This window comes from Phyllostomus hastatus, unplaced genomic scaffold (assembly GCF_019186645.2).
Source record: "Phyllostomus hastatus isolate PE091 unplaced genomic scaffold, TTU_PhHast_1.1 phas_contig_86, whole genome shotgun sequence".
Lineage (NCBI taxonomy): Eukaryota > Metazoa > Chordata > Mammalia > Chiroptera > Phyllostomidae > Phyllostomus > Phyllostomus hastatus.
Genome location: NW_025333977.1, coordinates 53,081,556 through 53,095,741, shown reverse-complemented (window position 1 = coordinate 53,095,741; position 14,186 = coordinate 53,081,556). Strand labels below are relative to the sequence as shown.

Here is a 14,186-nt window from a genome sequence, read left to right as displayed (position 1 = left end):
TGCTCAGAGTAGAAAACTTAAATACTTAACAAAGATTAGTATTTATATTTTATTTCTTTTAAAGAAATACAGAAGTATGATAGATCAAAGATGTCCATCTATGAAGAACTTGTCAGCACTGCTACCCTCCTTGAACCTGACTTGTTTCAGCTCCACAGCAGCGAACCTCTGCAGCATCAGCAGGTGCGGTCATCAACGACTCCGGGTCCCCGCAGCCAATGTTTGCCTGTTCTACTTACTTCCATTCCTGCCATGGTGCTGAATCGGGCAATACTATGAACATTAAAATATATTGCCTTTTTATTAATTTTAAATGACTTTTTAATCTACATTTAAATGTGAATTGTAGGAAAGCACATCAAATTTCACCAGCAAGGAAAGAAGAGAATCAGAGAGGTCAAAGACCAATGGTCTTGTATCTCAGATTCACAGTGTAAGGAAAAAAAAAATCCCACAAACCTCAAAAATATAGGAAAGCAGGAAAAAAATTAATTTAAAACATCAAACAATAGGGCTTAAATTCATGTTCAGAGGTTAACAAAATATTTATATTTTGCTACCTGTCATTTGAGACAAGCTCTTGGGGAAAAAATCAGACTATGAAGAGTCTTGCATCTTTTCCAACTTTCACTAGGATTGTAGGTGCTTCAGTTAAGATTCATAGTAAATGTGTGCAAAAATAATAATAATTTTAGCACCCAGCAGTAGTTTGGAAGGTGCTTAACTAATTTAACATAGTGAATGTATAATTAAAAAGTCATAGGATGTCATAGCTAACTAAAAGCTCATCTTTATTCCCACCGATAATATTAAAGATGCTATCTTTCTCTTCTAGTAAAATAAATTAATATCTATTAAAAGCAATGATGTCTTCAAAAGACTAAATAAAATATACAGATAATGTGTCTATACAATGGGAGTATGAAGTCATTTCTTTAAAATTTTGGATCATTATGTTTTTGAGCATAAATAGATTGTCTTGGATATTCTTTGGGAAAATAAATGCTATTAAATCAAAGAGAACTAGAAACTATTAAAAATGTTATTTCACCTAGATTCAAACTAAGGGGATAAGAATTAATTAAAATAATTTAACAAATCAGAAAATTTCACATGGTCAAATATGGATCTTGAAATAAAAACCATAATTTTCATAAGACAAATCTAATAATACTGCACCATCAGTAACTTCCAGCTGAGCTTTTGCTAAGATGCTTCCTGCCACGGTTAGGGCCTGGCAGATATAGTAGCCTGCGTCTGAACGCTGAATGTTGGTGATCGTAAGGTCTCCAGTGGGTGACACGGAACATCTACTGTTGGGCTGCTGGGGTTGGTTTGGGAAAAGCAGGTTCTGTGGAAGCAAACACAATCTCATCAGTATGCTTTCCCCTCTTGGAAAGAAAATTATATTAACAACATTGACTGCAATTATACAAAATGTAGTTGCAACAAGAAAATACATAGATTTGAAGAAAAACATAATGCTGAAATAATTTAATTCCACATAGTGTGTTTAACTGAGAAACTTTTCCCAAATGAGGTAATAACAACATGTTCTAAGAAGTCAGCATGTACTAGTTGAAGGAACAATCATCTGAAAAACAGGGATCTTCACCATTTATTCTTTCCCTGAATTTCATTAATTACTTAGTATCTTTGAAACACTGTTGGACCATCTGTAAAATAGGTGAATAATGCTTATCTGACTCAACTCATAGACACTGAGAATCTGGAATGTAACATTAACTATATATTTTATAGACTGGAGACTAAAGAATGCAAAATATACTTTCTGCTGATCACTTTTAATATTTGATGTAATTAACAGACTTTCTCTTAAAGGTGTTTCCAAAAAAAGGTGTGATGGAGACTGACACAGAACCAAATCTGCTTCTGCTGTAAGGTTTCTGCAGATAGTAAATCCCTTGAAATGAATGAGGAATGAATGCTGTAGAGCAAGCCAGATTAAGCAAGTCAGTGAAAATAAAAAGAAGGTGAAGAATGTTTCTGAAGTATGTATGTAATCTTAAAGAATTATATAGGTGTACTTTCTTGAAAATTTAGTGTACTGTATATCTTATATTAAATACAAGCAGCCTAATCACAATTAAAATTTTTTATGAGAGCAGTAACATTAACTTCCATGACCTATGTTGCTTACTGTTATTCAATTAAGAAATACATTTGGCTGTAATAAATCATTGAGATATATTTCTAAGTTAGATTATAAATAAGGATGTATCAATTTTTATGTTATACTTATTTACAAAACAGAATATTATAACCCTCTGTGGTCTGTTTCTCAATATAGTAATTTATTTTCCAGGTTTGTAATTAAACAGTTTCAATACGTTACAATCAGGAGGTAATAACATTCAATTAAAGCATAAGATACATTTTCACCTTAAAATGTTTTTTACCCTTGAAGTAATACCAATGGAAGAGGATAAAATAGGGTATTAACACTTTTCAATTACGCTAAATGACTTTAATCCTGAGAATGATGTCCTACTTTAATTAGAAGCTCTTCTCTTTATTGCAACATGATGAATGTCCACTTTATTAGATTCAAGTGTGACACTATAAGCCCACTTTACATAAACATTACCGTGTTGTTAAACCCTTTCTAAAAGAAGTGATGTTTGCTAGCATTTCAGGAATGTAATTTCAAAGTGCTATTGCCCTGTAATAAAATGTATATTATAAGGCTAGGCATTTTCATACATATGAAAGATAATTTGAGAACAAGTTAATTTTCCTACAGAATCCAAATATATTACTGAAATAAACCATCTGAAAAAGAAGGGTCTAAATTTTAAAGCGACTTGAAAATGATACAATAACTCAAAGTGTGCACTTTCCTACAATTAGCCATTAGAATACTAATTTACATAGCACTAATACATCAGATAGGTTTAATTCTCTCTGGGATCTCTTCCTCTACAATGTAATATTAGTCCACCTTCAAAATGATTCATTGACATGAAAAATGGCATATGATTGAGGTTAACCCATCATGTTTTATTCCCTGCTTCTATGACTTAGGTAAAAGAAAATAGATTACAAGCAAAGCTTAGGACTTGTACAGAGCTCTTCTTGCTTTGAAGTGCCTGGGCATCCTATTAGTACTAATTGGCATTATCAGCACATATTGAGGAATATGGACCATTAAGTCTAGGCTCTTAACTCTCTCTACTGATAGTCATAGATCACTGTAAAAATTGGGTACTAGAGAAAGACTGATCGATTTTTCATGATACCCCAATTCATGATTTGAAAATTTACAATTTGCCCAAGCACTTCTCTTCCGTTCACATTCACAGCCTCTCTGTCTCTGTCTCTGTCTCTGTTCCTCTCCTCTTCCTGATGTGAGGAAGACAGGTGAATAAAAGAGGGCAGACCTAAGACAAAAATCAAATCAAATTATCTAACTGGAAACATTTGTCCAGAGATTAATATCTCTGGAATTACATAACACTTTGTCAATAACAGGAAAATAAGTATTTTGAGACTGAGCATTATTTCTTTAAACACCATTAAAACACAGTGTAGCATATTTAAATATCATGTTTACTTGGCCATGGGACCAAAGCATATTTTATGCAATATCTTACATAAATCTGGGGCTATTTTAGGACACATGATTCATACATGATATAAGCTGTATCTATATAATTGGAGATGCTGTAATGGGATCTGATTTTAATACATGGACTTAAAGTGTAAATTTGCAACATTCAAATTGCTTTGCATAATGTTAATAATATATTTATACCACTGTATTTACTATAAGCAGCTCAAGGGGGTAATTCTACATACCCTGTAGCTCCCATTGAGGTCGAGGGAGGGAGTTACAGGTAGGAGGAAGAATTTTGCAGTTACCGGGACTCACTGAGGGTCACCGGTCCCTGCCACCTCAGGCACTGGGAGCAGAGGTGAGCAGAGTGGTGCTGAGCCTCTCCTTGGTCCTGGACAATAGTGTCCAGGCAGAGGAAGATGTCAGACGTTCACAGCCTTAACCTGAGCAGAAGCATGAACTTGCCACTTCAGCCAGAACACTGGAGAAAGCAGGTGTGTTCTGCATTTTTTTAATTTCTACCTTGATGTTAGAAATAACACTTTGTTGATCTTCATAATATGTAATGCACTTTTACATTAAACTTAATCATAACATCTTCATAACTTATGTGAAGTAAAATGTATTATCCTCATATTTTAGATTAAGAAAATTAATTTTCAGTAAAGCCAATTAGCACTACGAAGACTGTATAATCATAGGGGGTGATGGCTTTAGAATTCTTTCTTTTTTCAGGTTGTGTGTTGTAATAGCTCATGTCTTTTTACACTCTAGAGTTTGTGATATTTTCACCCAAGAGTAATTTTGATGCTAAGAATCAAGGAATTGTATGAGTAGATACCAATTGTATAGTTAAAAACTGATTTTAAGAAAGTAGAAACTAAGGCTTGGAGTGATTCTGATGTGGGGTAAGGCAGTTGTCAGAACTTTATTGTCCCGTCACTGTCTTTACATACCATTCACTTCAGGGGGAGCAACTGCAACAAGACACATTCGGGGAGGGCAGACAGACACTGCACCCATCCACATCAAGCTGATTCAACTGCTAGCTTGGATGGTACAAGAATATGTAGGGATCCAAAACAATTAAATAAGATGGCAGAGGGGGACTTCTTGGTACCTCTCTACCCAGGTGATCCTATCTGAGTTCTGATCAACAGGTTCTCTTAATAAAGTCTCAAACATTTCCCCATTTCCTGGCAAAGTTTTTACTTCTTCTGAATCTCTTAATCATGGTTTCCCTTAATCTTCCAGAACTTGGACACACAATGGAAGGTGCTGAGGTGCACCAGTAGGTTTCTTCCTTGGAACTATATGCCTCCTTGGTTACCACCAAGGACTCTGGAATGTCCAAATAAAGTATGTCTAGGTGCCTCAGGAATGCACAGATAAACTCTTAGACAAAGAACATAATTTCTGATCTGGTTTAAGCTGGGAATTCCAAACATAACCTCAGAACCAAGAGGCTAAGTAGTTGTCAGTGTTTGGACCCAGTCTTAAATGAGAAAAGTTGCATATCCAATTGAGTTTAGCACAGAATCCGAGAATTTCTGCCCAGAGAGGACCCACCAGTGCCCAGCAAAGACCAAACAAGTGTTGATTGTTTCTGATGTGTAATCTGTTATTCTCTGTCCAACCACACTGTGGACTCCAGAAGCAATGATGGAACAAAATATTTCTCCTACTGTTAAACAGAAGAATGCTTAACTTAATGATAAAAACCCTTATTTATACTACGTACCTATGAAAGATAATTGAAATTGGTTTCCCAGCCATTTAATAATGGAACTACATATAAAGACATGATGTTCTAAATGCTTATGTTGCCTAATCATCCCAAGGTAGCTCAGTGATAGAAAACAATATTGCTTTCTCTTCAGAAACTTTAAATAGGCACAGTTTTAGTTAGAATTTTAAAGATAATTTAGTTTCACTGAACTGTATGTATTCTATATAAGATACAGAATTTCAGAAAATACTGGAAAATAAAGCATGTTCTATTAGAACATCTAACTCCCATTTAGTTTAAAATGAACGATTTCTGTTTTGGAATTAAAGTGAATCCACACTGACAACCGGAAAGACAAGGCAAATGTGGAGGATCACCAGAGATGGGAGGGGGAGTTCGGAGAAGCAGTCAAGCTCACACTCACCTGGCTGCCTTCTTTTTGCCAAAAAACCGCTGGCTGTGGGTTTCCTTTAGTTTCACAGGGAAAAGTCACTGTTCGCCCTTGTGCAACAATCTGATCTCTTGGCCTAACCACAAACTGTGGAGGAGCTATAATTTAAAAGGAAAGAAAGTGTGTAAATATAAACTGTGGACAAAGTAAAAGATAATCACAGGGCAAGTCTGGTACTAGGTGGATTGCTCAGTGCCAGACAGAGGCTCTACCATTTGACTTATTTTTAAGCATTTCTCAGAACACTGGGGAGAGGAAAACAGCACTGTATCACAGGAAAGATGTAAACTTACTAATTGACACATTGGAAATGGTGTACATTATAATCTCATAGGCCATAAGGTGGCATAAAAAAAGATTTTTATGATATTCTAGTGTTTTTAAGGAAAGGTGTCATTTCCCAATTTACTTTTGTGTTTTGGATAGATCAAGATAGGAAATAATCACTCCATTACTGAAACATTTCCTTTCTATGAAATTCATTTGTTGAAAATATTGTTTATTTTTATAATATCTGTAAGGCATGGTACTAGTCACAGGGGTACCTGAGGCATATAGTATGATCCCTATTCTCAAAGTGCTTATATTGCAGAACTGAAGAGCTGAAGTGTTGAAGACATTGAAGAATTGGAGGGAAGGGGATTACATATACAGATAAATAATATTATAAATAAATGTATGAAAATAGTTGATTCTACTTAGTTCATTTCATTTCATTTAGATACATAGGAATCAGTGAAATAATTACTATATTCCCCTTCTAGGCACTAAATACACAAAGAAAAAAAGCACTGGTCATGCAGCCATCAGGGAACTCATAGTTTAATGTAAAAGACAATACATGTTAACAATGTTAACAACAGCAGCAAACCTAAAACAGCATCTAAAACTAGGTAAATTCTATGATGCAGGTGCTCTCAGAGAAGAGCAGAGGAGCATTTCAGTTATACAACACATAATAAATGTGATGGGACTTCAGGAGGGAGGGAATCCCTGTGTGTTCCGGTAGCTGAGAAACACTTTATGCAGAAGTATTATGGGGGTTTGAGGAAAAGGTGGCATTCAGATAAGTGGAGCTCACTGAGCCAGGTACAAGAAGCAAAAACACATCTAGTGCACAGTGTGCAATACAGCAGAAATAGGGCCAGTCAAAGACCGTCCTGAGAAGCCACACTAGCTTCAGACTCTTTCCAAATTGAGGAGTAATAAGTGCAAAGAAAAAGTTTTGGAAGCTTCAACCCTCTCCTGAATGTAGTAAAGCTTGTGAGGGGGGTGCATTCATGGACAAGGTAGGAAGTCTGGCGGGAAAACTAGTGAAATGGTAGAGGGAAAAATACTGAGAGCTCTTCACAAGTAACTTCAAAAGAAAAGAAGACAGGCAGAGTTGGGGGTCCTGGTGGTAAAAATCCCAGGAAAGTTCAGGTTTAAACTGGGGGTTAGTTGTAAAGTAGACAGTAAAACTGGAAGTTCTCACAAGGACATCTTCTTCAAACAGAGCCATTCCCATTGAAGGAAAAAACAGTATGTTTACTTCACGGCTTTTCTAATCATCTGTTTCCACTTTAACCCATGGCTCATGCTCGAAAACTTAAGACCAAGAAAAAATGTTAAAATCAAATCTAATTTTTAGAACCTGGTGTACATGGCAACAATCCCAAAATTTGAACTCTGAAAAAGTCTAACAATAAGTGACACTCATTCAGGAAAGGCCTTTACCCAGAATCCTTTCAGTTCTTCAGGAGTAAATAGTGCAGGTCCAAGAACGGAGTAAATATAGGGTAGCCTCAAATGTACAGCCAATTACTCATTCTTACAAGAATGCTAGCGGAGAAACAGCAGCAGCATTTTTTTAAAAGCCACTGAAATTTGTGGTGACTTATTTTTTTGGTGTTCCATTTTACTGCTTCCTAATTCAACACATTCAACACATACCCCAGGGAGAGAAGTTATAAATCTATTAAGTGAAAATATCTACTATAACTATAGATAACAGAAGACTCAGTTTAACTGAATAAAGAACTCAGATTTATGGATCTATTTGAACAGCATATGGTTTATGTTGCCTTGCATTTTCAGGAGATTTCTTGCTTCACACAATCTTCTTGTTATTTCTACACAATTCCACTCAATCAGCTGGTACATTGATTTTATTGTTCCATGTTTTCTAGTAAGAATGATAGTTTAATCAATGTTAAAAAACTACTTCAGGAACAATTTTTAAAACTACAGTGTTCATTTTTCAGGAAAGGTATGAAACCACCAGATATTCATATAAAAAAAAATTAAGAGTGGTCTTTATCATCAATAATATCCAAGGAAAAATTGTATCTATTAAGAAAAAGTTAAAATTCAATGTATAGTTCTTTACTTGTTACTAATTCCATGAAAGAAAAGTTTAGTGCCAATATGGACATTAATGAAGCAAAAAAGTATTGAGAAACTTAGATTCTCTCTCATTATAAAAAAAATAAAAAGTCAGTTCAGTCAAAAATCAGTTAACAGTCTTTGGTAAAAGTTACATATTCAGCTTATTAGTTCATTTGTACTGTTTGGACCAGAAACAATTTGAATTTCCTCATATAACTAATTAGTAAAAACTTTGAGCCCATATGAGCTATAAAGTTCTTCTTTAATCTTTAAAATGTAATAACAGAATACACATGATTGAAGTCATCAAATGAAACAGCAAATGAAAATAATGCAAACATATTTTATAGCTTTAAGGATATTATGCTTACTCTGTATCTATTATAGTAAAATTACCATCTGCACTTTGAATATAATGTCAGCCTTCCTTGAATTTGATTTTTCAAGTTTACAAAACCTATACGGTTAGATGAGTGACTTTGCAAAATACTTTTGGAATCAGAACTTACTATTTTAACACCATGTTAAAACACAGCCCCCCAAATATGAATTGACAAATGACTACATCTATGCGTCTACTTTGCTTAAAATATATGACACATCCATTTATTCATTCAAAATGTGTTAACTGACTCAAAATTATGAGACCTTCTGCTTGATACAAGGGATGGAAAGCCAAATTAAAAAAAAAGTTGTTCTGGCTAATGGCAGAGACTTCTAAGTAAATAAGTAAATAAATAAAATAGAATGCAGTTGACTATGATTTCCATAATAATAGAAAATGCAGAGGGCATTGGGGAAGAAAGCATAGAAAAGCAGCAAACCACACCAGGTGATGAGGAAAGAAGAGGAAAGATGTCGAGAGATGGCCATGCTTGAGTTGTGTTTGGATGCACGAGCAGATAACTAGAGCAACAGGAATAAAGTCACCTGGGAAAGAAAGCAATCAATATGGGCCTGTGGAACTGGGAGTGTAAATGACTTTTAAGAATAAAATCAGGGTTGCAAAAGTGATATAAGTAGGGCCAAATAATTTAACTTTGTTAAAAGATCTTAATTTTTGCCCTGAAAAGTACGGAGATCTGTTCAAAATGTTTAGGAAAGATATAACGAGATTTGTGTTTTAGAAAGAACAAAATTTAAAGGAGAAAAGTTTAGAAAACTTCAGCAAGATGGGGCAAAAAATTCAGTTGAGAATTGCAATTCACAGTTGCACCTAAAGAGAACATCTCATCAGAATTCTTAAAGGGCAAGGGAATTCTGCAATATCAAAACATAATGTTTACTACTAATGACATAATCTTAAAACACCAGAAAATTACTATAATTTGAGTTTTTACCCAATATTAAATTTTTAAAGACCTCTAACAAACTGTTATCAGCATTAGTGTTATTCATGCTATGAAATATCCTTTTACGTGATTTTTATTATATTGCACTTTCATTCCAAGGTGTTATAAATATAGTGCATTTGTAATGTACCAAGTAGTTCCTTGTCACCAGAACTGAAGCCATAATCACCTCTTTGGAATTGGAATGATATTACCATATACTTAAATTAAAAATTAAGATATTAAAGCATTTAACAAAGCAAAATATTTAAAGAGTATTTAATCTCTGAAAATGTTCATTCTTTTCTATTGTCATCTGAAGTAGGACCAAGAAATGAATTGCAACAATCACTTTTACTTTTCTAGACTCTCTCTGCTGAAGATCTATATTACAATCTTTGGTGAAGGGATATCAGCTGGAGGAATTTAGTTTTGAAGTTACAAAATGAAAACTGCATTAATAATTCTTCTGATAACACTTCACAGTTCCAGTGTTTTTGCCAGGTGGCAGTAAAAATGGTTTGAAAGACAGTATGTGGCTGATGGCACCAATGGGAGGGACTAGGCAAAGAGATGGAATTTTATCAACACAGTTCAATGGCACAAAGTTTGCTATACATGAAATGGATTCCCTGTGGTTGCTCTCATTAAATATAAGAAAACATGATTAGGTCCTCAAGATGACAATTCAAAACACACATTTAACCCAATGTGAGTTGAAAAGATTCAGTTATAAACTCCAGAAGAATAGGCTGGTTCTAGAAATGACAATTCTCTTATGTATTTCTAAGACAAAAGACTATAAAATGCATATTTATATCCTCTCTAAAACCCCAAAACATTAGATGAACCTTTTGTAACTATGATGTAATAACCTACTGGCTTAATTTGTTCAGGGATTATATTTTATTGCTGCAGCTGGAACAAGAAGCAAGATGAAGAAAACAGAGTGGCCCAATTCCGGGTATAGTCATCACAACTCAGGAACAAAAGCTCTATAAAAAAGTATGCTGTGCCATTTCCAAAGAAGTAGACCCAAATATAAAAAGGTCAGTTAAGATCAGAGGTCTGGCACTGTTCCCTTGACATGGATTTTGAGAATGTAAATACAATATGCAGTAAATTAGATTTGATTTCTGCTAAATTATGCTTTGATACTGCATTCAGCCTAAGCTGGCTTCAATCAAAGTCACGGTACAGCTCTGCTATGTTAATGCCCCCTGGTGAGAGTGAGTGGGTGATATGGAAATCAGTTGGCTGAACATTAGTAGAAAGCATAGGCCAAGCATGAGGTGGGTTTGCAGATGAGAGGATGGGGACCCTAAAGGTTAATCACATCATGTTCAGAGTTGTTCTTTATGGTAAAATATGACTTTCTATGGCAGGCATGAACATGGAGACAGACATGCTCAGTTGCATACATTAATGTGTGACGGTGGTTACAGGCACACTGAAAGGCTCTCTTTCTTTGGCTACAATTTTGTGCCCGAGTGAATAGTTTCTTATTCTGTAATAATAAACATTTTGAACTTTGAATCTTAAACTCAAGTAGAAAATGACTCTTTATGCTATTTCATATTTTTGCTTGCTAAATTCTGATAGAATTATATAATTTTATAAGAATAATTTGCAAGTACACACTTCTATCATTTGCTTGTGTGTAAGATTTGCTGAGTCAAAAACTGCTTAATACAACAATAATTAACATTAATTGAGTGTTTATTAAGTACCAGGAAATGTGCTAAACCATCCTGAGACATTATTTAATATTTGAAGTGCTCTATGTCTTTTTAAATTTTTACTTATTGATGGGGGGGGTGGAGGGAGAGAGGGAGAGGGGGAGAGAGAGAGAGAGAGAGAGAGAGAGAGAGAGAGAGAGATCAGTTTGTTGGTCCACTTACTTATGCATTCATTGGTTGTTCCTTGTATGTGCCCTACTTGGGGATCAAATCTGCAACCTTGGTGCATCAGATGATGCTCTAACCAACTGAGCTATCCAGTAAGGAAAAGAGCCAAGAGCCTCATGTCTTAACTACTACCATTCTGATGTAAAGACCAGTAAACTGAGTTTTATAAAGGGTACACAGTGTTTTTAAAGATTGAAGCAATAGTTTGGAAAATGAGTTTGATTTCTGGCCCATCTGATGCCATAGTTGGACCTCTTAAACACTGAGTTGCTACATTTATATTGTTCATTTCAAGCCATAATCTGGCTGAGAATTTGTTGTGCCTCATTCCAAAAGGAAGTGTAAACATTGTTTGATATGATTTTCAATATGGTATGATATTATTAAAACTATAACATTATATTTTTCTGAATAATTGCTTTAATTATTAAAATAGCATAAAACCTTATGATTTTGCTCTTTCTGTGCTACCTGTAAGTACAACTTTCCTTAAGTATACTTATTACAAGTCATCTTTTATTCAAAAGCTGATAGTCCTTTCTTGGCCAGTGTGGCTTAGTTGGTTGGAATGTTTTCACTTAGACTGAGGTTGTGAGTTCCATTCTGGTCAGGACACGTACTTAGGTTGCAGGTTCCATCCTCAGTTGGGGTGTGTACTGGGGCAACCAATAAATATTTCTCTCTCACATTGATGTTTCTCTCCCTCTCCCTCACCCTTCCTTCGTTTTTCTCTAAAATGAATATGTCCTTGGGTGAGGATAAAAATTAAAAAAAAAAAAGCCAACAGCACTTTTTCTATTGCTTGTCCTTGCAGTGCTTGCAAATGATTCTCCTCAGTGTAGCATTTTGGTTCCCATCAACCGGCCCAAGGTTTTACCATCCTGGCACTCACTTGTTCCCAAACTAACTCCAGCCTTTTGGCAGGTCAGCCTACATTTATTTATTTATTTATTATTTATTTATTTATTTAGAGGTTGGAATAGGCTTACCATTTATTTTTTATTGAGGTATAATTAACATATTATATTAGTTTCAGGTATACAACATAATGATTATATACTTGTATACTGTACAAAATGATCATTACAGTAAGTCTAGTTAAACATCCATTACCTCATTTTTTTTCTCAATACTCCCACCCTCTCCAGCTATCCCTCCTTCAATCACTCACACATGTACTTGCTTGTTCTTGCTGTTAACCCATCTTGATATCCATTATCCTTTGATCCACCTTGTCCACAATGATTAGCCTGAATACACTCTCATCTTGTACTTTTCTTCGGTTCTTCCTGCTGAAAGGCAATTGCCCTTGCTTGCATTGCCTTGTTTCTCTATTTCCACCTCCTCATCTATGTGATTTACTTCCTCAGTTCAAGTTGTAAGCTCTTACTGCTTTGGGGTGCTGTCTATCATTATGCAATGAAATGTGTCCTTATTTGGCCTGGAAAAGTCTTAAACAGTGAACACTAAATAAATGAATGCCTTGAAATAGGAAATTAAAAACAAATCTTGATCTGAAGGAAGTACTCAATTTTTTTTTCATCTTATCAGACCGGAAGGATATGACACATTCCCACAGGGACAGTGATTCATTATTGTAGTAATTTGGGTGGAGGGATGTTAAAGAAAATACGTTGTGTGAAAAAAATCTTCTGATTCTGATATACCCATCTTTAGAAAATTTCCCCCACCCAAATTGAAAATGTATGATGCGAAGACTATAAATGAGTAGTTACCATCACAGAGTGGACAATACAGAAACAAATAGACATTGTTTAACAACCACGCCTAGAAAATCCTACAAAAAATTACTAAAATACTTTTCCCATCGGCAAGAAACAGATGAAAAGTCACTTCATTAAAATACCATATAGAACTAGAGTAAAGGATGAATGTTTACTCAGTTTATAATCAGAACAGGTTGGCTTCTAATTGATAAATGATTGTTTCTTCAACATATTTAATCCTATTTAATTTTTACTATTTAACACTTCATTTGATTTCACAAGAGTTTCTGTTAATAATATTGGAAATGCATAATGTCATAAAATATTTGATTTCAACCTTATTAACATGTAATTCATTTCAGAGGAAGCAATGAATTTATAATGGGAAATATAATTTAGGAATATAGGATTTAAAATGATCATTTTTATAAAGCCAGTTTAATCACATTTTATTCATTTGTCACTATGTTCAAGGAGTATTAATGATCAAATTGCTAAACTGCCTATCTTTTCAATTAACCATTTTCTTATTGGCTTCCCAGCAATAAATGTTCCAGATGAGTGATATGCTTTCTTTTTCAACCAGAACCTTATATTTAGTTGACATTAAAAATTTTTATTCCATAATATAAACAATATCTATCTCTTTCTTTCAACAATAATTGCTTTTTCAATGTTGAAATGAAAAAGGAAAGGTACTAAATGGTTTACTGCTTTCAGAAATATGGAAAATCAAGTAAGTGGTCAAAGGAAATGGAATGACTACAGTGAACTACAACCTTTAGATTCGTCACCTGTTTGGACCTCCCATTCTATTTTACACCCATGGCAAGTCTCATATGCACAAACCGCACTCAATCCTTGTGCAAGCAAGGATGCAGAGATGTACTGCAATTATGCAGCTATCACTCTACATTTTTAAATCACTTATGAAATTTATTGATTGTGAGAGGACTAATTATGAGGGTTCATATAATATCTAAACATAACTAACTAAAAGTACTCATGTTTACTCCAAATTTGATGACTGAAGTAGGTCATGAAGTTAGTTAAATGTAACAATAAAGTACTCTAAGTGGTCTCTGGGTTGACATGTA

General features: G+C 34.5%; 1 protein-coding gene across 13 annotated transcripts in view; it reads right to left on the bottom strand.

The window, feature by feature from the left end:
- The window catches only part of ROBO2 (roundabout guidance receptor 2), a 1,629,349-nt gene that overhangs the window by 103,398 nt on the left and 1,511,765 nt on the right, over positions 1-14,186 (bottom strand). For all 13 annotated transcript variants that reach the window (XM_045851089.1, XM_045851086.1, XM_045851087.1 and 10 more), the window contains 2 exons: positions 5,731-5,855; positions 1,180-1,351 (listed from right to left, as the gene is read on the bottom strand). In XM_045851089.1, coding sequence (XP_045707045.1) covers positions 1,180-1,351; positions 5,731-5,855 — 297 coding nt within the window. The remainder of the gene's footprint in view (positions 1-1,179; positions 1,352-5,730; positions 5,856-14,186) is intronic.